This window comes from Gekko japonicus, unplaced genomic scaffold (assembly GCF_001447785.1).
Source record: "Gekko japonicus isolate JY-2015 unplaced genomic scaffold, Gekko_japonicus_V1.1 scaffold889, whole genome shotgun sequence".
In the NCBI taxonomy this organism is placed as follows: Eukaryota; Metazoa; Chordata; class Lepidosauria; order Squamata; family Gekkonidae; genus Gekko; species Gekko japonicus.
The window spans coordinates 570005-593250 of NW_015165262.1; the positions used below are offsets into that span (position 1 = coordinate 570005).

The 23246-nt window shown below is 44.6% G+C and overlaps 1 protein-coding gene across 3 annotated transcripts in view; it reads left to right on the forward strand.

Moving 5' to 3' along the window:
* The window catches only part of MICU1 (mitochondrial calcium uptake 1), a 267507-nt gene that overhangs the window by 112623 nt on the left and 131638 nt on the right, over positions 1-23246 (forward strand). For all 3 annotated transcript variants that reach the window (XM_015410185.1, XM_015410186.1, XM_015410187.1), the window contains 2 exons: positions 1373-1487; positions 22922-23004. In XM_015410185.1, the coding sequence (XP_015265671.1) occupies positions 1373-1487; positions 22922-23004 (198 nt within the window). The remainder of the gene's footprint in view (positions 1-1372; positions 1488-22921; positions 23005-23246) is intronic.

The window sequence follows — 23246 nt, forward strand, 5'->3', positions numbered from 1 at the left end:
ATGACTTGGTCCAGGAAGGAAGGAAGGAAGGAAGGAGCTACAGCTGAATGCTTTGGTGGCCTGTTCTGTGGGCAGGGTGCTCTCTAGGCTCCTGTGTACCTGGTCTTGCAGAGCAGCTGGGACCTTGGCCTTCCCCTCTAGGTATGTAGGGCATGATGGGCAAGAGATACCTTTATTGCAGTAAGCCTTTTCCCTTCACTGAGATCTCCCTGGTAATTTCCCCTTTTCCAGGGAGATGTTCCTTCCACCAGCTCTCACACTGCTGGCTGAGATACCCTCCACTGAACAGAAGGCTTGTTGCCTGTCTTTAAGGCGAGAAAGCAAAGAATGGCTGGCTGGGCCACATGGCGAGAAAGCAAAGAATGGCTGGCTGTTGGTCATCCTCCGCATCTTCCTTCTCAGTACTGCCTTTTGCTCCTGCTGATCCCAGAAGAAAAGAGACACCCCCCCCCATTAAATGCAGGGTGGATGTTTTACCCCTTTTCTCCTCTGTTCTGGGCCCCTCTTGTTGTTCTGGGCCACATGAGCCACCTCTGCCCTTGCATTGTGAGAAGTGAAAGAGGCACATCAGGGCAGCTCCACAGCACAAGCAATACTGGATGCCCATCCAGTGGCCTGCCTGGGGTTTAGAGGAAGACACATAGGTGTATGCTGCATAGAAAGGAAAGTCAGAAAGATGCAGCTGAAGAGGCCGTGCCACTGCCACAGTTACTGGTTTCAGGAGGGGAGCATGTTTAACATTAAGCATAGCTTGTGTCACTGTAATACAAAACCATAGTTAACACGAGCCACCACCGCCCACTTCCAGCCTAAGCTATGCATAAGAGATGGACAGCATTATGTCTGCATTTGAGCCTGTGTTACAGCAGAAGCAACTGCTTTGTAAAGCTTCAGTGAGAAACTTATTTTGTGGGATTGTTGCTGGTGGGATACTCAATACTTAGGCATTCGATGCCAAGTACTCGTAACTTTGCTTTAATAAGATGCACCAACCTGTGAGTGAAATTCCTTGTAGAAAATAGTCCCAGAGAGCCCTTGGAGTAGCCTGCCTATCGCCCAACCTGTTCAGTTTGCACAGAACCAGAAGGCACACTCTTGAGTCGGCTCTTCTTAGGAGGCGGGTGCATTGCAAGAGACAGAATGAGGCTGGTTGAGTCTAAACTTTTGATGATCAAGTAACATCTGAGAGTTTTAAAGGCTGGAAAGGTATCTTGTATGGTAATAGGAGGGATGTATGGAGGAAAACAGATGGCTAGAGGCAATAACACAAATGATATAAAAACTGCAGCTCCATTTTCACTCCTGGTTGTTTGACTGGATTTGTTTTTTCTTTCCTCTTGGGAATGTGGTCCCTTGGATATTTTTGAAATAGAAAATCTCCCAGGAAAGAGAGAAGTTTGCAGATGAGGACAGCATATTCTATGCCCTTGGAGAATGCGGTCTGATCTCCTTTTCAGATTATATCTTCCTCACAACAGTCCTTTCTAGTAAGTACATGGCTTCTTTGCTGTTTTCTTACAGCTGGTTTTTTTTAAAAAAATCCTTAAGGGGATTCCTGTGAATGGTTGCATAGTTCACTTGCTTTCCTAGAATGGGTCTCTCTGAACTAGAGCCAACTCCACTCCCATGGTTTTCCAAATACGGTACATAGTGAAGTGTTAAGGTGGTTACAATTAATGCACATGCACTGGGTACATTTCTCATGTTACGTCCATCATGCCTACAGATGAGCATGTGATTTTAAACTCCACATTTACTTTTAAAGTGAATGTATGTTGGCTCTTCCTTATCAGCTCTTGCTCACACATCTATGCAGGATATGTATGTAAATGGGGTTAAGGATGACTGAACTGAGTTTTTATAGTCGACTGGGAAGAAGAATACTGTAAATATGAAACATTCTTTCCTGTTCTTGGCAGCCCACGGTGCATATGTATTGGTAGCTATCATTTTCAGAATACCAATGGGAAAAAAATGCAAAGGCATCAAACTGGGGTAGGAGAGACAGCAATTCCTTGTGTATTTTCCTCATGAACAAAGTGCGGAGTGGAAAACTGTTTACCCGAGTAAATGAGCAAGAACTAGATTGCAAAATTCAATGAGAACAAACGGATGTAACTTGATACACAGCTGCCTCATAACTTAGGAAGGGTCACTGTATTCCCCCCCCTCCTCATCCAGGATTCTTTTTAGATGCTCCAGAATCAGTTCAGTAGGCTCCACTGCTCTCCTTGATACCACGAATACAGTCATTCAAGCATTACATGAATAACATAAATGAGAAATATACAGAATATGGCTTAGACTTTATCTAGGAAATAAATTAAAGCATCCACAGGTGACCATTTGGATGTAACATTTCTGCAGTGAGCATTGTCACAATTACATTTCAGAACCAAAAGATGAACGATGGAAGCTTCTAAGGGGGGGGGAGAGCGCCTCCCAGTTGGAAATGAGATTACCCTTAACTTCCTTTTTAGGAAAACTGCCTGCTAGGAAAGAACCCTGTACTTTCCCAAACAACTGAGATCAGGGATATTCGCTGGAGGCTCAACTGAATTATGTCAGGGCCATGAAGGTAGTGATCTTCAACCCATGGATTATAGGATGGTTAGGTGGGTTCTGAAGCCTCACCTGTTGGGTCACAAGAGCCCATAGAGGCTCCATATTATGTTTGCTATTTTTTGACAGGGCAAACTGCTAATGTGCATATCTAGAAAGCCATGCCTCCTGCCCCTCATTGCACACACGCAGGAGGACGAGGCAAGGTTGTTCAGTGGTGGAAACAGCGCCTCCTTGGCTTGTTCATCATCACTATCTACATCTGGTGCATGGCTTGTATTTCCTGGACTCAGCTGCCTACCGTCCTGATGATGTTGATGAGATCTATCTTTGGACCCTCTTTTCCTGTTATGTGATTGGGGGGGTGTCATATTTTGGTCATATGCATGCAGCTCATTCTGCCCCATTCTGCCAGCTTGAGGTTAGCAGTGAGACCCAAGCACTGGTCCCTCTAAGGTGAGTTAGTGTGAGCTAGCTCACAGATTTTTAGCCTCCGGCCCACACATTTTTGTCTTAGCTCAGGAAGGATGGCTCCAAAGCAGACTAATTTATGCAGTAGCCAAATCTCTCGCTCACAACTGTAATGCTAGTAGCTCACAACGTACAATTATTGCTCACAAGACGCCACAGCTTAGAAAGAAGCATTGGTCCCAAGTCTGGAGCGATTGAAGACTCCTGGTTTAGCACAGTGTTCTGAATTGAGCTGTTTTCTTGTTGATCTTCTAACTCTTGTTCATTTGTTCTGAACTGTGATAACCCAATTAGCTACTGCTTGTAATAAAACAATTAGTTACTGCTTGTAGTAAAATAAGCCATTAGGAACAAAATGAATAGAATGTTAATTAATACAGTATTGAGCAATGGAATGTTAACGAGCTGCTTATTTGTAACTGTGGCATGTTTTGTTTTTTAAAGAGCCCAAATTAGTTCGAGAACAAATACACTTGGAAGATGGCTGCCTGCTCAACTTCTGTTCCCTTACCAATAGAATCCTCTGCAGATGGAGAATGGCCACAGCTAGTACAACAACAATGTTAAAGCCTCAAGTGTGGCAAATTGAGCCTGCTGCTGCTTATATTTATGTTCATTTTTTAATCCTCTTAAGTTACGGTTTTTACATCACTCAGCCCAGCTATGGTCGTCTTTGAAACCTAATTACAAGCGAGGATAATTTAAATGCCAAAAAATTAAGATACTGGATGCTATCTGCCGCTGCCGCTTTGCCAGCGCCCTCCCACGTGCTTGAGTGTATCAGCTCATCCACTATGGCCCCCTTGTGGTGCTTCTTCTGAAAATAGTGATGTTCCCCCTCTAAATGGGCCTCCTGCATAATCCCGAGAGTCGGGTTATGAGGAAGAAGTCCAATAAGCCTGAGGAAATTGGTTCTAGTTATTCTTCCGGCTGTTAACAGCAGCGCTCATCAGCTGTCCAAAGCTTAAGCAAAACCCATTTGCATTTTACAGGCATGGAGCTGTTTGCATGCTGCATAGAAAATGAGGCCTGTCGTCATATTTTATTTATCAGTCATTTTCTCCTCTCGTGTGCTCTGTTTTTCCTAGTCTGAGGTGTGCTTCAATGGAAAAATAACCCACCCACCCCCAATGTAATAAAGCAACATTATAAAATCGTCAGTACTTCTGTTAAAGGCTGCTCTCGCAAAATGGCTTGGAAGATGGCATGCCGGTTTCATTGCTTTAGTTGCTCCCCAGTGTGAATTTTTATCAGCATGAATTTCCTTGGTACAAGGTGAAATACAATTGGTACAAGGTGAAATACAGAAAGGTGAAGTTGAAATGGCCTTTTACCCATTTTAGTCAGTGTTTGGAATGACAGTGGGTAGGACAGTTCCCCCCCACCCCCGCATTTGGAGCCCAATCCTAAACTCATTTACCCAGAAGATGTCAAACACACTCGAGCTACTGCCTCTCTACAACCCTTCCGCACTGCCAAATTATTTCTTTTCCCAAGCAACTGTAAGTGGAATTGAAACTGTGGCTCCACACAGGAATGAATATAGTACTACATTCCCACAGCAATCCAGAAATCCAGAGCGCCAGTTTGGTGTAGTGGTTAAGTGCTCAGACTCTAATCTGGGAGAACCGGGTTTGATTCCCCAGTCCTCTACTTGCAGCTGCTGGATGACCTTGGGCAAGCTGTTCTTGAAAGAGCAGTCCTCGAAAGAGCTCTCTCAGCCCCACCTACCTCACAGGGTGTCTGTTGTGGGGAGGGAAGGGAAAGGAGATTGTAAGCCACTCTGAGTGTCCAAGTGAAGGGCGAGATATAAATCCAATTTCCTCCTCCTTCTTCTCCTTCGTCTCCTTCTTCTTCTTCTGTGTAGCAAGCTCTTACTCTGCTGCATTACTGGATTTCTGCGGGAATGTAATACTGTTCCAGTGCAGAACCACAGTTTCAGTTCAATTATAGCTGTTTATGCAGATGCAAAGTAAGTAAATTCTATTCTGCAAAGGTCTCGCTTCTCTCTGCAGTTTTCCCTTTAGATTTCATTCTTCCCTCTTTGTTTCACAGCATGTCTATATCTGCTTCACTGTACTCAGTTATTTCCTGTTAACTCACCAATGTTAACTGCCACTCCTAAATGATCCTGAAATGGTTCCTTTGCTGGGTCAGGCAAGTGGGCTGGTCTTTGGTTATTACTTTTCCCTGTGTAGCCAACAGGTGTGATGGTTCACTTGTGTTATGATTTTACTTTTGTAATCATGTGGTGGTCATTCCCACCCCACCCCCCAGATATGTGTATTTCATTGCTGCTTCCCTTAACCTAGTTTTAATATGAAGATAAATTAAGGAGCAGTTTGATCATGTGCAATCAAAAAAATAATACAGTTAGATTTTTATCCCACCCTTTCCTGCACGAGGTGACCAGAGAAGAAGCAAGCTGGCCGTGAAGTCAGGTGAATCAAAAAATCATCACCCCACTGGCTAGCTCAGCCTTTTCCCAAGCGGTGGTGTTTTTACTCTCTCTTCCCTGTAGCAAACTTGCTCTCCTCCCTGTAGCTGTCCAGATGCTGAGATGAGAGGGGAGAGGCAGCAAAGAAAGGTTGGTGGCCCAGTTGGAGAAGATGGCTGCTATGCTTCCATCTCTGGATGGAGTGACATCCTTTTAAAGGTGCAGACTGCCTGCCAACCACAAGTTCTACCATGCCACGGCCTTGCCCACTTCACTGGAATTTAAGACGTGTGCCGCATCAGTGGAATGGGGCTTAGAAGAGCCACAGACGGCATGTCCGCGAGCCACATTTTTGGCTCCTGAGCCACTGAGTATCACTGAGTTAACTGACTAGTGAGACAACAGTAAAGAACACACTTGATTAGTGCATTACTGAGAGTCTGTTCTGATAACAGTTGATGAGCAAAACCAGGGCTGGGGGAATGCCAGTATGAATATTGCATGTGCCTGAGCAGGATTCTTGTGCCCTTTGGCCACTATCCACAATCCACTATCAGCAGTTTGTGCTTCCTGCAGGAGAAACGGAAGAGCCTGTCAAATTGCTGGCAGGTTTAGGACAGAAAATAACGGTGGGCAAGATTTTATAAATTCATGTTAGTATTGATTAATAACTTCAGAATTCAGGTGAAGACTATGTAGCCTTTGGCAAGCACTTCCTAACAGGCTGGGTCTGGTATTAGTTATGCAAACATTCTTTGTAATTTTATTTATTTTAATAGACTCCTGAAGGTCAGCCAATAACTGAAGTCGGGTTGCTAAAAGATAACGCTTGTGCTGTCATCTAGGACATTGGCTTTTATCTCTGTTCTGCAGCTGGAAGAGATAAAGTTTAATTGTATTTAACCAGGTTAATTAATTTAACCTGGTAAATCTTCATATGCTCTGAAGATTGTTTCTGTTCCCCTCCACCCAGGCGGCGAAATGCTACTTAAGAATACAGCTAGAACTTACCCCCTCTGTTTCCTGTGCCACTGAATGTTTGCGCCAGTAAAAAATGACCTGTGTTATCTCCATGATCTCCTGGAGAGGGCAACCCCCTAGCTGGCTGTTGGACACAGAAAAATCTTCAAGGGTATCTTCAGTGCCATCCCACAGAGGCATTAGCAAGAAGTCCCCTGCAATTAATGAGAGTGGGATTCAGGCAGAGCTACTTGTCTTTCTGTTTATACAAACAGAATTTTTAAAAGTGTGTGCCCACGGGACTCATGGGGGGAATTCCATCTCCCCCTCATTTTCTTACTGGGCCTGCCACAGCTCCTGGGCACTCCTGCGACCACTGCTAGGCCCGCTGTGTCTCCTGGGCTGCTTCGCCACCGTCAGGCCTGCCAGAGTTCCTGGGCTTATTTGCTGCCGTTGTCAGGTCTACCAGAGCTCCCAGGCGCCAAGGCAGGTGCTGCAGGTCACCTCCAATGTATTTTTTTTAGGATTTCAGATTTTTCTGTAAATTTGAGGGGGGTCACCCGAGTTTGCAGAAAAATCTGTTTTGGGTGAATGGGGCCCCGATCCGCAGATGTAGGCTTCTGCAGATTGGGGGGGGGGGCTGCTTGAGAAATAGATATAGAGATATTCTTATGTTTCTAAGGTTCGCTTTGGGCACATACTAGCTACATTACAGTGTATGGAGATCATACGTGCTTAATGTCAGACGTGATTACAACCAGCAATCATGTTCTTTGGTGAGATCTGGTGGTAGTCTGTGGCGTAATGCTTGCTGAAGCATGTGGGCTGCTCCACCTCAGACATATTCATATGATGACATTCTCCCTCCCCAGAGAAAAATAATCTAATGTGAAGAAGGCGAATGTTTCAGGAGGGAAAGCCAGGCTGGAGTGTTTCTGCCGGGGTTCTACTTTTTTTATGCAGTGGGTGGGAGCATTCAGCATTCTTGTGTTCCCGCTTGTGGTAGTCCAGGCACTGGTTTACTACTTGAGAGAGAACTAAGCATTTGCACTCCACCTTGTTATAAACCACATTTTAGATAGTATGTAAAACATTTTTAATGAGTTTTATATAACAGAAGATAAAAATCTTCTGCGTGGTCTCTGTGCATCACACCCTTGGGATAGTCTGCGCCTGCGCTGACCCTGCTCGGTACCGATAGCAAGCCAAAGGGATTTTCGCTCCTGCTCCTAGGTCACGTGCCGGGCTCCACTGCACATGACCAAGGAAGGGCACGCAGATCCCGCCAGTTCTTCTCTGACCGCCGCGCTGGTAGGACGCCTTTTTGCCTCGGTCTGATAAGTGCTAGTTTCACTTTCCAATTACCGTGTTAGTTAGCCTTTTTTCTTTATATTTCCTTAGAATTAGTATTTTCTTTTGGGTTTAAAGTTGAGTTATCTCCCCTCCGCTGGCCTATGGCCCTGCGGTGGGGTTTCTTTAAGCGGTGTAAGTCCTGGGGACTAAAAATCTCCCCCACAGACGGACACTCTAGGTGCTTGGTGTGCCTAGGGGAATCTCACCGAGTTTCCTCGTGCAGACATTGCCAAAAATTTTCCAATCAAACTCGGAAAAATAGAGCTGCGCAACTTCATCTGGCGCTCATGGAGAAAGCTCTTTCCCCACAGTCTTCGTCGCTATTAGACACGTTGGGACATGCCTCAATGTCTACTTTGACTCCGGACGCTCTTATTCCAGCTTCGGGAGCTTCGACGTCGACAGTCGCTATTGATGCTTCGGCACCGAAACGGTCGATATCGACCAGCGACAGCCCCGTACCTTCCAAGATCTGGAAGCAGGGGTTAACTGATGCCGTACCTTCCAAGATCCGGAAGCAGGGCAAAGACACCAAGATTAAGCCTTCCAAGCTTAAAAGGGACACAAAATCCAAAGTCCATAAGGTGTCGGCTAGTCAAGGTCGTGCCCCAGATTCCTTGCCTCTGGACCGCAACCAACCTCTAGATTCTGATCTAGATATGGACCTCACGCAACAGGCTCCATTGTCAGAATCTGAGCAGTCTAGCAGTCGATACACCAGTGTATCGAAGCCTCGCCAGCTTACGATGCCGATGATCAACACCGACCACCTCCCTCACCTCCCCTAACTTGGGATCAGCGACAATGGGCAATATCTTTATGGCAATCGGTACCCATATCCATGGGTCCTTCCGCCGCCACCCCCCCCCGACGGAGTGGGATCGTCAGTTGGTGTCGTCCAGGTTATCGCAATTTCGAGATCTCCCTTCCAGACCATCGATACCGTCACAAAGCCCGTGTCCAGCCTTGCCTCCACCGCCGAACCCGTCGATACTGACAGATGTACCTCCAATTATGCCCGTTCCTTCCCCGGAACCACCTGAGGATTCATCTAGTTCTGATGATACATCGAATCAAGGGGATGATATAGACATGCCTTCTCCGCCTCCTGATGTGGAAGCAGAACTTCCCATTTCACCGTCGGAAGACGTGAAATCCTATGGGGACTTTGTTCAAAGGATGGCACTAGACCTGTCCATGACTACTACTTTGATATCACAAATGGTGGACGACAATGTCTTCGACATTATGCAGGCCGGCACTTCATCTTCAGTGGCGTTACCCATGACTAAAGTCCTATTAAAAACTACAAAGGATCTTTGGGTTCATCCCTCTTCTCTCACTGTGTCTATTAAGAGATTAGATCACATGTATAAGATTCAAGAGGCAGGGGTTGAATTCCTATTCACCCACCCCAAACCGAATTCCCTAGTCGTGTCTTCTTCCACAAAGGGAAAATCAAGTCATTCTGCTCCACCTGAGAAGGAGGGAAAGAAACTAGATTCCATGGGAAGAAAGTTTTATACACTGGGAGCAATGGGCATAAAAACATCCAACTATGCGGCATGTATGGGTCGCTACCAGTTTAATCTCTGGAAGCGTATGTCCGAATTCTTCTCCCACCTTCCTAGAGAATTCTGCTGTCAAGCAAAGAAAATCCAAACCGAAGGTATGACCCTCGCAAAACATCAGATCAGTGCTGCAAAACAAAGCCTAGAGTCCGTTGGGAAAACTCTTGCTACTTCAGTTGCCTTGCGTAGACACACTTGGCTACGCTCGTCATCACTACCATACGATACTAAATCTACAGTGGAAGACCTTCCCTTTGAGGGTACTGGATTGTTTAGTTCCACCACTGACTCTGTCCTACAAGAGTTGGACAAAAGTATTAAGACATCTAAAAGTCTAGGGATCTCCCTTTCCTCAAAATATAACAAGCCTAAACAATGGTCTAGGCAATCGTGGTCTCACAGACAGTCTTATAACAAATCGCCTACGGAGCAATGGCAAAGGCCACCGACTACCCAGTCTCGTCCCTTTGGGAACAAGGCAAGAATCTCACCTTCTGGACAATACAAGCAGAAGGCACTGAAAGCCTCTAAACAGAGTCTTTGACTCCGTTCCCGCAATATCTACCCGTCTTGATCCATTCCTCGATGTGTGGTTAAAGATTTCAACAGACAAGTGGGTCCATTCTGTCATAAGGGAAGTTTATCTCATAGAGTTTTTCCAGATTCCTTCCTTCACCCATTTCGTTCAAACTCCAGCATCACAAGTTCTGCTCCAGGAGGTCCAGTCTCTCACATTAAAAAATGCCATAGAACCGGTTCTGATATCCGAGCACCTACTTCCACGTGTCAATCCATCCATGTCACAAACACTTCCTCAGATTCACTGTCGGGGAAGCTCATTATCAATTCAAGGCTCTTCCCTTTGGGCTTTCAACCGCCCCCAGGGTCTTTACGAAGGTGATGGTGGTTATTGTGGCACATCTACGCCTACAGGGAATTCAAATCTTCCCATATATAGACAATTGGTTACTGGTTGCAGAATCCAAAGAGGTCCTCCTTCAACACATCAGTCTTACCCTGGATACCCTTGCATCTCTGGGAGTCCTCGTGAACCTGCAGAAGTCGATGCTTCAACCTGCTACTCGTGTACAGTTCATAGGAGCCATCATAGATTCTGTGGACGCTCGGGCTTACCTACCCCATCAGAGGGCAGAGTCGATATGCCATGAAATCCGTCTGCTGTTCTGTTCCAAAGCAACCTACACGAATCACATTCAAAGGTTGCTGGGGCTTATGGCGGCCACCACTTCAGTGATCGAGTGTGCACGTCTCCGCATGCGCCCATTACAGTTATGGTTCCTCAAGAAGTTCCGTCCACAGATTCATTCTCCAAAAAAGATCATGTCAGTCCCTCCACAGGTCCTCCATTCCCTCCATTAGTGGTTGTCTGAAACCAATCTGTTTGCAGGAGCTCCATTCCAACGCCCTGTCCCCTCAGTGTCGATAACCACGGACACCTCTCTGTGGGGTTGGGGTGCTCACACAGACGGACAATGTGTGGGTGCACAATGGGACAGAATCACCATATCAACTACCTGGAGCTTCTGGCAGTACACTATGCCCTCCGTTCTTTCCACTGGAAGGTGGAAGGGAAGGCAATTATGATTTTTACAGACAATACGACCACAATGTCTTATCTCAATTGTCAAGGAGGAACCATGTCCAGAGCACTTTGTCGCCTGGCCTTAAGCATTTGGGTGGACTGCCTCCAGTGGAATTCAGTTATCCAGGCTGCCCATCTGCCAGGAGTCATGAACATTCAGGCAGACTTTTTAAGCAGAGGAGGAGCGACAGACCACGAGTGGGAACTCAATTGGGAGTACCTTTCGCCAGCCTTCAATCAACTGGGCCACCCAGACGTAGATGTCTTCGCGAGTCGTCTAAATGCGAAGTGTCGCCTGTTCTGCTCCAGGGCGGGGTTGGATCCTCTGTCTTTAGGAGACGGTCTACTGATCTCGTGGACACATCACTTTGTGTTTCTGTTTCCTCCACTCCCGCTTATTCCCAAAGTCATTGTCAAGATACAGCAGGACAAACCTCATAGTCTGCTGGTGACTCCATGGTGGCCTCGTCAGCATTGGTTCCCCGTACTACTCCGTCTGTCCAAGGGCTCTTTCATTCACTTTCCCCGGGTGCTGGATCTCCTGTTAGCCCAAGAGAATCAGATTCTCCATCACGACCCCCTGAGCCGCAAGTTAACAGTGTGGGAAATACACTTTCCGTAATGGATAAAAGAATAAATGATGTTCTTTTGAACTGTCGTAAACTGTCTACGAGAACTTCATATGACAGAAAGTGGACTAAATTTCTGGAGTATTTGTCTTCTCTTAAATTGCCTCCACCCCCGTCTGATTTGAGGTCAATTTTTGGCTTTATTCTGTCCAGATTGGACCCGGGACTCAGTTTTTCTTCAGTTAAGGTTTATCTGGCTGCGGTGTCAGCGAACCATCCGTCTATAGATGGATTTTCAGTTTTTTCTCATCCACAAACCAAGAAGTTTTGTACCCTCCTCTTACCCCGACTTGGGACTTGACGTTAGTCCTTAATTTCTTGACGGGTAAGCCTTTTGAGCCTATGGCTACCTGTAGTTTGAAGTTACTGTCATTGAAGACTGCGTTCTTAGTGGCCATCACATCTGCTTGCAGAGTGAGTGAGTTGTCTGCCCTTTGGTGTGATTCTCCGTATTTGAGTTTTCCCCCTCATGGGGTCCCGTTGGCTTTGGACATTTCATTTTTGCCTAAAGTTGTGTTGGAGTTTCATTTACGTTCTTTGTCTGTGTTAAATTTCTATCTGTGCTCAGAATTATTGCGCTTACACTTTCCAAGAGGCATTTTGCATACGAACCCAAATGATACAAGTATCAGTATTCCATTGACGTAGGCTGAAATATCACATTTTATCTCCTGAATGTGGGGGTTGGAAGAAGTACAATATTATTATTTAAAATGCTTTTAATGGAATTTTTACATCTCATTGAGTTATAAGGTTGAGCTGCAAAGAAACAGTTTTCTGTTTGCTTTGCCATTTTATTAAAATTACAGTATGCCTATGCATTTTTTGGACTGCTCAAATTTTAAAACAAGTAGAATGCTGATGTAGTTTCTGCTTGCAAGTATTAATGTTATGTTGAATTACTACTTTGTCAGTGGAAACTTGTGACCTGTTTTATTTAGTATACTGCATTGGTGCCCAAGACAAAAAAGTTATCCAAAAACAGTGAAAAGAAAGGAACAGCAAAACCAGCCACAGTAACAGAGCTGAAATGTACTTTTTATAATTGTTGTGCTTAAGCAGAGAGGCTTTCATTTTTGGTTGTTTTTTTTAGTTTGGGCGGCTTACACTGTTGTGCACTACTCCAAATATAAAGCTAGGGATTACTTATTCAGTACACCGTTTGTCTCTCCCTTCTTCCAGGGAGTTCAGGGCAGTATACAGCATCCGCCTCCCCCTTCCATTTTATCCTCACAGCAACTCTGTGACGTTGGTCAAGTTGAGAGGGAATGACTGGCCCACAGTCACCCATTTGGCTTCATGGCAGAATGAGGGTTTGAGCCTGGCTCTCCCAGATCCTCATCTGGCACTCTAGTTACTCTCAACGTAATGTCTGTTTGCCAGTTATGAGCCCCAGAGGAATTGTGTCTGGCCTGCTGGTTTCCAATCCCCCTGCTTCAGTGGCCACTGCTACATCCCCACCTCCAGTACTCCCTCCGTTTTCCATGGAGGGGGAAAGTAGTATGAGCACAGGAGACTACGCTGCCTTCTTGCCTGTGCAGCCAGCATCCCAGGGCCCTCTTGCCCAGCCGCCATGATGGCTTGCCAAGCCAGGCTGGGAAATCATCTGGGCCAGGCTGGGAAATCATCTGGGCCCAAACTGGCATGAGGTGGCTCATGCCTGAGCCACCTTCTGATGAGTAGGCCATCCCCACCCCCCAAAACTGGCCAACCCCTGTGAAGCTGTTGCCAATATTTTAAAAACTTATTTGCAGCCTTTTCATTGTCTCTCTGGGGTTTAGCAGGACCAATGTTGTTTTATTCACTTACATTCCATTAGTACACGATTATGTGAATGAAGATAAGAATCTTAGGACAGATCCTAATACTTGGATAGAAAGTTGAGGGGTAGGTCAGTGACAGCAGCACGAATGGCACAGAAAGGGCTGTTCTTGGACCCACCCTGCACTATTGGCAGTTGATGACATCACATGGTCACAGTAGCGAGGGCCATAGGTGTCATGTTCACTAGGGCGCTCAAAGTATTAGCACAGTTCTCTGATTCAAGAGTATTAGCACTGTTCTCCTCCCAAAAAGAGTGTTTCCTTATCTGTGTTTACTGTTACCATCTGGTTGCTGTACTTCAGTTGAGCTATGCAACCTTTCTTAGTGTTGTGTTTTAACTACTCTTTTGACTGCTGCTCCTTTAGAATTCTCTTTGGACTGGACCTCTGGGACGTGGTCAGCCCCTGTTGACTGGGTAATGTAGACAACTTTCCACCCCCATCTTCAGCCACCCTGACAGAGGTGCACCATTGGTTTGGGAAGTGACCACTGAACATTGACCACTAATAGTGAAATCTTACACATTTCTAGCATGGCTTGACCACAGATGAATCACATCCAGTCTCCAACAACAACACATAAATTTTGCCTTTCACCCTCTCAAATGTTTGTTTATTCCTCTTTGTGGCAAGCTGCAGAGGCAGATGAGCATTTTGTTTGTGCTTCCTCATTATTTTCCCCCTGATGCATTTAGCGGCTTCCCAGCCTCTCTGTGAAAAATGTCATGCGTGAAGCTGTCTGTAAACTGGCATAAAGACAAGCCTTCCTCTAAGTGTTCTGGAAAATGCTCTTCTCATTTTGTACACATGTATAGCTCCCCCCACCTCCTTTAAAAAAAATCAGCTGTGGTCAAAGTTTGAAGAACCAGTGTGGTGCTCTGGCTCAGTGAAAGAGCCTCTGCACACAGAAGATCCCAGGCTCAGTCCCCAGCATCTCCAGTTCAAAGGATTAGGTGGTAGGTGACGTGAAAGTCAGAGGAGTTGAGTTACCCACCTGCCTGAGACCCTGGAGAACCGCTGCCAGTCTGAGCAGACAATACTGACCTTGCTGGACCAAGGGTCTTATTCTGTGTAAGGCAGCTTGAAGTGTTCATATGCCACCTCATTTTAAATGTGAATGGTGGTTTCCCCATGTTGGGAGCAATGTTCCCTCTAAGCTGAGTTAGCATGAGCTAGCTAACAGTTTTTTAGCCTCTGACTCACACATTTTTGCCTTAGCTCAGGAAGGATGGCTCCAGAGCAAACTAATTTATGCAGTAGCCAAATCGCTCACTCACATCTTTAATGCCAGTAGCTCACAAAGTAGAGTTTTTGCTCACAAGACTCCACACCTTAGAGGGAACATTGGTTGGGAGATGCTCTTGGGGCTTAGCCCAGAGCCTGTGGCCTTGGATGATCATTGGCTCCAGGCCGGGTCCAATATATGATTGGTTATTTTATCTGTTTCTTTTATTTGAATTGTATGTTTTCCTTCTGTTCTGTCTTTTTTGTATTTTTTATTGTTGTTGTTAAGCTGCTTTGGGCCAGTTCAGGAAGAAAGGTGACAAATAAATACACTAAGAGTAAGTTGGATCTTAGGTTTCTTTTCCGTTGCATACGGATTTTTAAATGTGACCTTGTAGAGATTCTTGGCAAGAAATGTCTGCATTTAATCGTCTTGTTATGCAAACATTGAAGAGGGGGATAAATCTTCAGTGTTATGCATTTCTGCTGGAAATGAATGCAGTCTTTTGGGAATTAGCATAGCTCCACCACAAAGGTGTTCAGCTAATCCTCTCGAAGTGACAACTTTCATGGCTTAATGTAGAGTTGTGATAGGAAAGCAATCTATGCCTCCAATATATATAAAATATGAGTGTGGTATATTAACACTGCTGTGGACTGTGGGGACGAGGAATCTCTGGAGGCATGCTCGGAGTTCTATGTTCCCACAGGGAGATTAGACAGTAGTGCGCAGTTACATCTGCTGAGTCCACTGATAGAAGAAACTTGGCTAGAGTCGGGTAAAAGATAAGATGGTGAGCTGTGTGGGCAGAGCACATCCTGTTCTTCTAGTTCACAAGCCTGCTTGTAGCTTTTCAATATACGGGGCAGGGGGGAGGGAAAAGAGAAAAGCCCTCTCTAATAAAACACTGCTGGTCCAGGCTGGGTGAGAGAGCTTCTGCAGATCTGTGTGTCGTGTCGTTCATTTGAACCCTCAAGCCTTCAGTGGACTAAATCCTTTTCAGAGATGACTCAGCCTGAACTTCCTATTTCTTTGTAATATATATTCATGTCTCCTTAGAAGTTTTGATCATGGGTCAGTCGTTTTTCTTCTTCAGAGGGTCCTATTAACCTGTGAATCAGTACTGTACCAAAAAGAAAAATCTTGCAAATATGGGACTGCTGTTTGCTTTGTCTCCAGATCAAAGAATGTGTACCTCTGCTTGATTGTAAGGTGCCCTGTTAACATCATTTGGAAGTGCAATATACTTTTCCTTTGCCTGTCAAATAAAACAGCCCATAGTTTGAGGATGATTTCATATTGGCTTAGCAGCAAAGCATTACTGTTGACCAATGGATAGATAGTTGGTGTAAGTTACAATGGATCTGAACAACAAAACAGTGGATCTCAGCTCAGGTTTTTGTCTATGTATTGAGCTTGATGTCTGCTGTAAGCTGATCATGATCCCTGTGGCTGTTTCCCATCAGTAAGATGAAAATAAGCTTAATTGATCACTGAGCCAGAGGGTAGGGTTTGGTGCCCCAATTGCACTTTGGGATTCCCAGTAGGTGCCAGAAATAGAGTAAACTTGTAAACTACTGCTAATGTACACAGAGGGTAATACAGTGCAGAATCTTGGGTCAAAATGTAGAGAACATGTCACAATGTGGAGAATAAATGTGGTCTATATGGATTATGTATTCAGCTTGGACTCCAAATTCTGCTAATCAGTGAATACATTTCTGAACATATCAGTGAACTGTGGTTAAGTGGAGACAAAGCGCTAGATTGTATCTGGGAGAATTGCATGGAAGCCTTATTCTGGTGTCATTTGGCGGCCTTGGGCAAGTTGCGTTTTGAGTTACCCACCTGCTGCAGAATTGCTGGAGCAGAAAGCAGTTTAGAGTGCCTTGCCTATCAGATGTGCTGTTTAAATAGTAGTGATAAAACAGTGTTGTGAGCATAGGTACCCTATTTACCTGACTAGAAAACTAGCCCCCCCCCATGGAAGTTCTGTCAAGGAAAATAAGGGGTCATCTTAAATTTGCATACTAGTTATAGATATGTCCGATAGCAAAGAAAACCTTTTTGTGAACAACCTGTTTTGGGAGGGGTGTCTTCCTGTGTTGTTAGAATGGTATTTTATAATGTTCAGAGTTGAATTTGTAGGCGCGCATTGATATTGAAGCCTGCCTTCTGTTAAGATTGTTCAGGTTTTGTGAGTTCCCTCTTCCTTCCCTTTTCTCCTGTAATGTGAATGCAAGTCACCCTGACTTTTCCTGGTACAGAACCCCTGCCCAACTGGCATATATGATAAAAGGGATGAAACCTAATTGCTGACACTGTAATGCAAAAGAAGGGTGGTACTCACACATGGTGGGAATGCCCAAAGGTGACAGATTTCTGGGAAAAGATACGGGGGGGAAATAGCAGCGCTATGTAAAGTCAACCTGGATATAGATGTAGATTTATTATTTATGGGTGTATTGGGAAATCATAGAATTGAGAAACAAAATCAGGATATTTTCAAAGTAATGTTATTAGCAGCGCATGCAGTGATTGCATATGGTTGGAAGGAGAACTCAAAATGGACTTTAGGAAAATGGAACAAATATTTATATGAATATATACAATCTGATATATTGGAATGTTTAAAGCAAGATAAGATATGGACTGCAAAAATGAAGGAGATAAAAAAGAAATGGTCGGTATACGTTAAATGGGTGTATAAAGGGGAAGCCAACAGGGGTATATTATTTTTTTAAAAACCCTGACTTTTCCTGAGCATGATGTAATAGTGGCTCAGGCTCTTGGCAAGCTATGGCTTACGAATCGAAAACCACCCTTGTTGGTGTGGATTCCTTTCTTCTTTCCCATCCTTCTCCTGAGCAGTTTTTCCTCCTCCTGTCTACAGCACTAACCATGGCTTTGTGTTAGGGTTGCCAGACTGCCCGATGCAGGTGGGGGTCTCCCACTTTCGGGTGCTTCTCACCCCCCAAAAAAACCCCACCCTCTCTTACCGACAGGAACCTTGAAATCATTGTGATGTGCCTACAAAAACCAGAAGTGACATAGGCACGTTCGGTATGTTGGGGGTGACACTGGTTTTTGAGCAAAACTCTATGATCTGAAGCAAATTCTTCCATAGAGTTTTGCTCAAAAACCAGGGTGTTGCGACATTCCTCTCGACTCCTGGAAAGTCCCTCCCCCTCCCCTGCCAGCACAACAATTGGACCTGGCAGTGGCAACCCTACTTTGTATTTTATATATGTGCAGTGGAAACCATGGTTAACAGTGGTTCGCAAACCCACTTCAGACCTCTGTTTTGAACTAAGATTCCTGTAACTTGAAAGACAGGGGAGAAGATGAGAGTCTGTTCATAAGATTGGCTCCCCGTTTATGAATCTTGGTTTCAGCTGACAGTACCCAATTCCCCCCCCTTTCTACAAGAAACTTGGGTCAGCATACTTGATTCCCCTATTTCCTCTTACACCGCAATCCTAAACAGGTCTACTCGAGAGAGAGCCTGCTCAGGTCTATTCAGTGAGGCTTAATCATATGAAAGTGTTCTTAGGAGGGCACTGCTGGTCTCCCAGCAACCCTGTGATGACTAGGTTAGGCTGAGAGGAAGTGACTGATCCAAAGCCATCCAGTATGTATGGGAGAGTCTGATACCGTAACCACTGAGCCTTACCCACATCAGATCGAGTACGCTCTGTTCAGAGACGTGCAAAAGGAGTTGTTTGTGATTAAAATGGCATCATACCAAACCTTGGGGAATAGCCTGCGGTTTTGTAGATAGTATTAAAAAGTCACTCCTTACCCTCTCACAATTTAAAGGAGAAGAAAGTTTTGCTGAAAAAACACACTTTGCAGACAGAAAATGGCTTGGAATAACTAGGTGTCTGATGCCCTGACATGGATTGCCCAGGCTAGCCCAATCTAGTCAGGTCTATGGAACTAAGCAGGGTCAGCTCCGGTTAGCATTTGGATGGGAGGCCACCAAGGAAGTCTAGGGTTGCTACGCAGAGGCATGCAGTGGCAAACCACCTCTGAATGTCTCTTGCCTTGAAGACCCTATGGAGTTGCCGTAAGTCGGCTGCAACTATGGCACTTTTCAACCACTGTCACCACCAAAGTCAGTCCTCTGGGTTTAGTGAAGGCTGGAGTTTCTTCTGGATTTTGTTGTTAATGGTAAACATGAAGGTATCGTGGGTGCTAGTATTCAAGACCGATATCGAAGCCCTGCACTGCTCTGCTTTTGCTTAGAGATGGTGCTGAGACAGAAGTATGTAATGATTCAGAACTATTCATTTCTGATGATTTATGCTATTCATTTCATATGGTTTGGTAACAGTTTTGTAGGAATAGAAAGCCACTTCTGGGGTGACCTATTTCATAAAGGGCACCAATGTTGAGTTTCAGATAAATTGGCGGGTAACCTTCTTCTCACTGTCCAGAAAGGCGCAAGTGCAGTGCAGTACTGATTTGATAGTTCCAGGGAAGACTGGGAATTGTAGTTCTGCGAGGCAGCATGGACTGGAGGTCGCTGAGAACTCAAGCAACAGTTTCTGGAACCTTTAGGGAAAGCCCTGACAGTTTAAATAATAGTACACTGATACTATCTTGCACAGTAACTGTGTTTATTTTATTCTTCTTTATTTAGAATATTCTGTGTCACCTCTTCAGAGTCTTGCTCGGGGCAGCTTACAGTTAAAAACCACCGTATAATATGCAAGCCATTTGAAATACTTTAAAAAGTTATCTGTAAAAACAGAGCAGACCATTAAAAACCTGGTAAATAAACCTGTAACTAGACGCCTGGGTAAAAAGCTGCCACGATTGCCAGGCCTGTGTGTGGCAATCCAGGGACCTGGGGCGGGGGTGGGGGGTGCAGTGATGTACAATGCCATCTCTGGGTGAAGATCCGGAAATGATTTCACTGTGCAGAGTGATTCTCTAGGAAAGACCACAGAGATTGGGGGAAGTCATAGTGAGTTGCTTGATGCAGTGATGGCCCTACCCCATAGCTCTCCCACTGCTCCGTTGAGCAAGTGTAGGAGAAAAATGGGGGCAGGAGTTTCCCTGCCAATACAGGGCAAATGGGTAAGGCTATATAAACTGTTATCCTAGCAATGTGACAATAGAATTAGGGGAGAGCCGCTTAACTTATGGAAGGCTAAGTGAAGTTGTTCCAGTGTGTCTGCACTGGAAAATCTATGCTGAAATAATATCCTACTGCTCCTTAGAAGAGAGACAAAAGGAGAATCCCAGAAGTCTAATAACCTTCGTTACTTTAGCATACTTTAATGGATTTTGTTTCTCCTTCTGTTATCTCTGGGAGAGTTTTCAACGGTTTTGGAGTTGGGAAATATCAAGGGAAGTCGTTTGCTAGGGATTCATAGTTAAGTAACTAATCCAGGTAATTAAATGTATATTGTATGAAAATCTTAGGAAACGGTGTGTCAGAAAAGAGTTTCGTGAATTGTGATGTGAATAATACTGAATACAGTACTTCCTACCACTCGATTAACTTGTGGGCAAAAGGGCAGCCTTTAGGATTCCTAAATCCCTCCAACATTATTTATTTATTTGTTTGGTTACTGACTTTTCTCCCAATTGGAATAGGTTTCCCAACTCCCGGGTGGAAAATTCCTGAAGACTTGGGGGGGGGGTGGAGCCTGGGGAGGCCAGAGTCTGAGGAAGGGGAGGGACATCGGTGGGGTACAATGGCCAATAGAGTCCACCCTCTGAGGATGCCATTTTCTCCAGTGGAACTATATCACTGTAGTCTGGAGATCAGTTTTAATTCTGGACCAACTCCTGGCCCCACCTGGAGACTGGCAAACCTACACTGGGGACGCAACGCAGGTTACACCATCATTCTTCCCTCCTCCATTTTGTTCTCTCAACTGCCATTGTATATGAGGCAGGTTAGACTCAGGGAAAGGTGAGTGGTCTAATGATTCAGACCTGGGTATCCAGTCTGTCAATCAAACTGCACTGGCTGTAGCATAAGAGAGAAGTGACAATATATCTGTGAAGCCATTTAAATAGAATTGGTGTTTTTTGTTTCTTTTGGTTTGTTCTCCATTTCAGAATAGTTGCCCAAATCCTGCTTAGGCCTCTTTCCAGTTCAGGCAACTGTTGTGTGGGTCAGAGAACGTGGTGCCTCTGAGCCGTTCTCACAATGTATATATAGACAAGTGCTTGCCAGGGCACCTGACCCCAAAGGGGGAAAGCCCAGACATGGTTATTACTGCTTATTTATGTTCTACTTTGCTGTTTTCATTTTTCATTTTAAAAACAGAAATAGATTTTAATATGATTGCAGGGAGGTGGCATTATTGTAGCTTAAAACTATGAACCCCTCCTTCCATGTTTTTGACTCCAGTTTTAGCATTAGTAATCATCTTTGGTGATATGGATCCTTATTCCTGCAGTTGATGTTGGGTTACTTCTTGAGAGGGGCGAAAATAATACTCCAGGACTATGTCTCAGTATCTGGTGTGCATTTAGGCTGTTTGTGCCGGAGGCAAAATAGATATGTTGCTTTTCTGGAAGGGAGATGGTTAAAAATATTCCACTGAAATGTGTTTGAAATTTAAAATGCCTTGTATAGACAAGCTAAAAAAATCCCCGGTTGAGGTTAGAGACATCCAGACGGCAATCTGAAGGCCACGCTACTGCAATCGTTTTGTTTGTCTGTTTAATTTTGAACAAAGTTTGAGTCCAGTATCATCTTTAAAACCAACAAAGTTTTTATTCAAGGTATAAGCTTTTGTGTGCTCACACACTTCTTCAGATACAATGAAATGGAAATTACCGGTCCATACATATAGATAGAGGGTGAGCAGTAAATTAGCATACAGCATAATTAAGATGTTTAACAGTTTCAAGGACCAAACAGGATTAACAAGCTTAGTTTATATGATTACTATTTGTTTGGGTTTAATTCGGGGGGGGGGCATAGTGAAGGAAATATGTCAAGCTTGGAGATTGATGGGCAGATGTATCTTTAATTGTGGGATGCCAAGAGTACTTAACTGAGACCATGCCATTACACTCCATCAAGCATGGAGTTTAATTTTGAGTTTGTTGTAGAATCTTGCTTTGGGACTGGGATTTTAGTGGTGGCAGTTGTGGGACTATAAATAGAACTTCCACACAGGTTTGAACAGCGAGCAGAATGCTGTTGGGTGCTAATTTTTTCCACTTTCATGACACAAAGAGTAACAAAACAGATGTTCAGACATTTTTGCCTTTTTAGAATAATTGCAGTTACCTGGTAGGAGAGGCAGGTGCCTTCAGGACATTGGTTTTGCATGTTTGTTTGTTTTTTCTCCTGTACTGCTGAAATTTGTCTTTTCTGGTTTGTCATTTCTGTACTGAGGTAACTGGTACTTACTTCCAAGGAAACGTTATCTGGGCTATAACCTTTCCCCCGTCCAAAAGCTTGTTCCTGCCTTCAGAGGTTGCCAGTGTTCCTGCATGCGGTCTGGACAAAAATGTTGCCTTCTTTTTCCAGCCATCCTGTCCCCCACTCACATATTGCCAGTTATCGCAGAACTCCCCACTCACATATTGCCAGTTATCGCAGCCTGTTTGTTTATACTGCTTCATTTTCATCCATATTCAATAAATTTATTTTAGCAGACAATACACCCAGTAACTTCTCAGTGTCTTCTCAGTTCTTTCTACTGTGCGTGGAAGTACAGCTTTTCAAAAATAACATTAATATCGGCAGCAAAGGAGGCCTGTAGGTCTGGGTGGTGGGGGATGGGGGGGGGAGTACATCAAAATATCCAACAGATGTTTTTAATCTATTAACCGAAACGAAGAAAGCAGATGCTTCTCTCACTCTGTTTAATAAAATAACTTACCAGTGGGGCTGTGGTAGCTCAGGGGTTAAAACGCTGAGCTGCAGACCAGAAGGTCTGTAGATCGGCAGTTCGAGACCTGAGTGCCATGTGACGGAGTGAGCTCCCATCTCTGGCCCCAGCTCCTGCCAACCTAGCAGTTCGAAAACAAGAAATTGCAAGTAGATAAATAGGTACTGCTTCGGTGGGAAGGTAACAGTGTTTTGTGTGCCTCGGCGTTTAGTCATGCCAGCTACATGACCACAGAGAAGTCTTCGGACAGCGCTGGCTCTTCGGCTTGGAAATGGAGATGAGCACTGCCCTCTAGAGTCAGATTCGGCTGGCTTTCAAGCAAGGGAAACCTTTACCTTTACCAGTGAGACTGGCCTAGGATCATACTTCTGCTGTTCTGTTTCTTCATGGTTGTAAGTGTCTGTATTTCCTTCTAGCGCCTCAGAGGAACTTTGAAATTGCCTTCAAGATGTTTGATCTGAATGGTGATGGAGAAGTGGATATGGAAGAATTTGAACAGGTAAATTTTCTTGGTGCTTTAGCTTGTAAAAATTATATATTATGTCATTGTCGAAGTCCTGACTGCTGGCCTGTCTCTCTGTAAGAGGTCTTGAGATGAAAATCAGATGCGTGGATCGCTTATTGGTAGCATGTCTTATAACAGAAGACTTGCTGTTGATTTTCACACATCTCTCTGCATAATGTAGCCTGAAAAATGTCTCCATTGTTATGCCAACTGCTTTATTTACAGCAGAGGCTAAC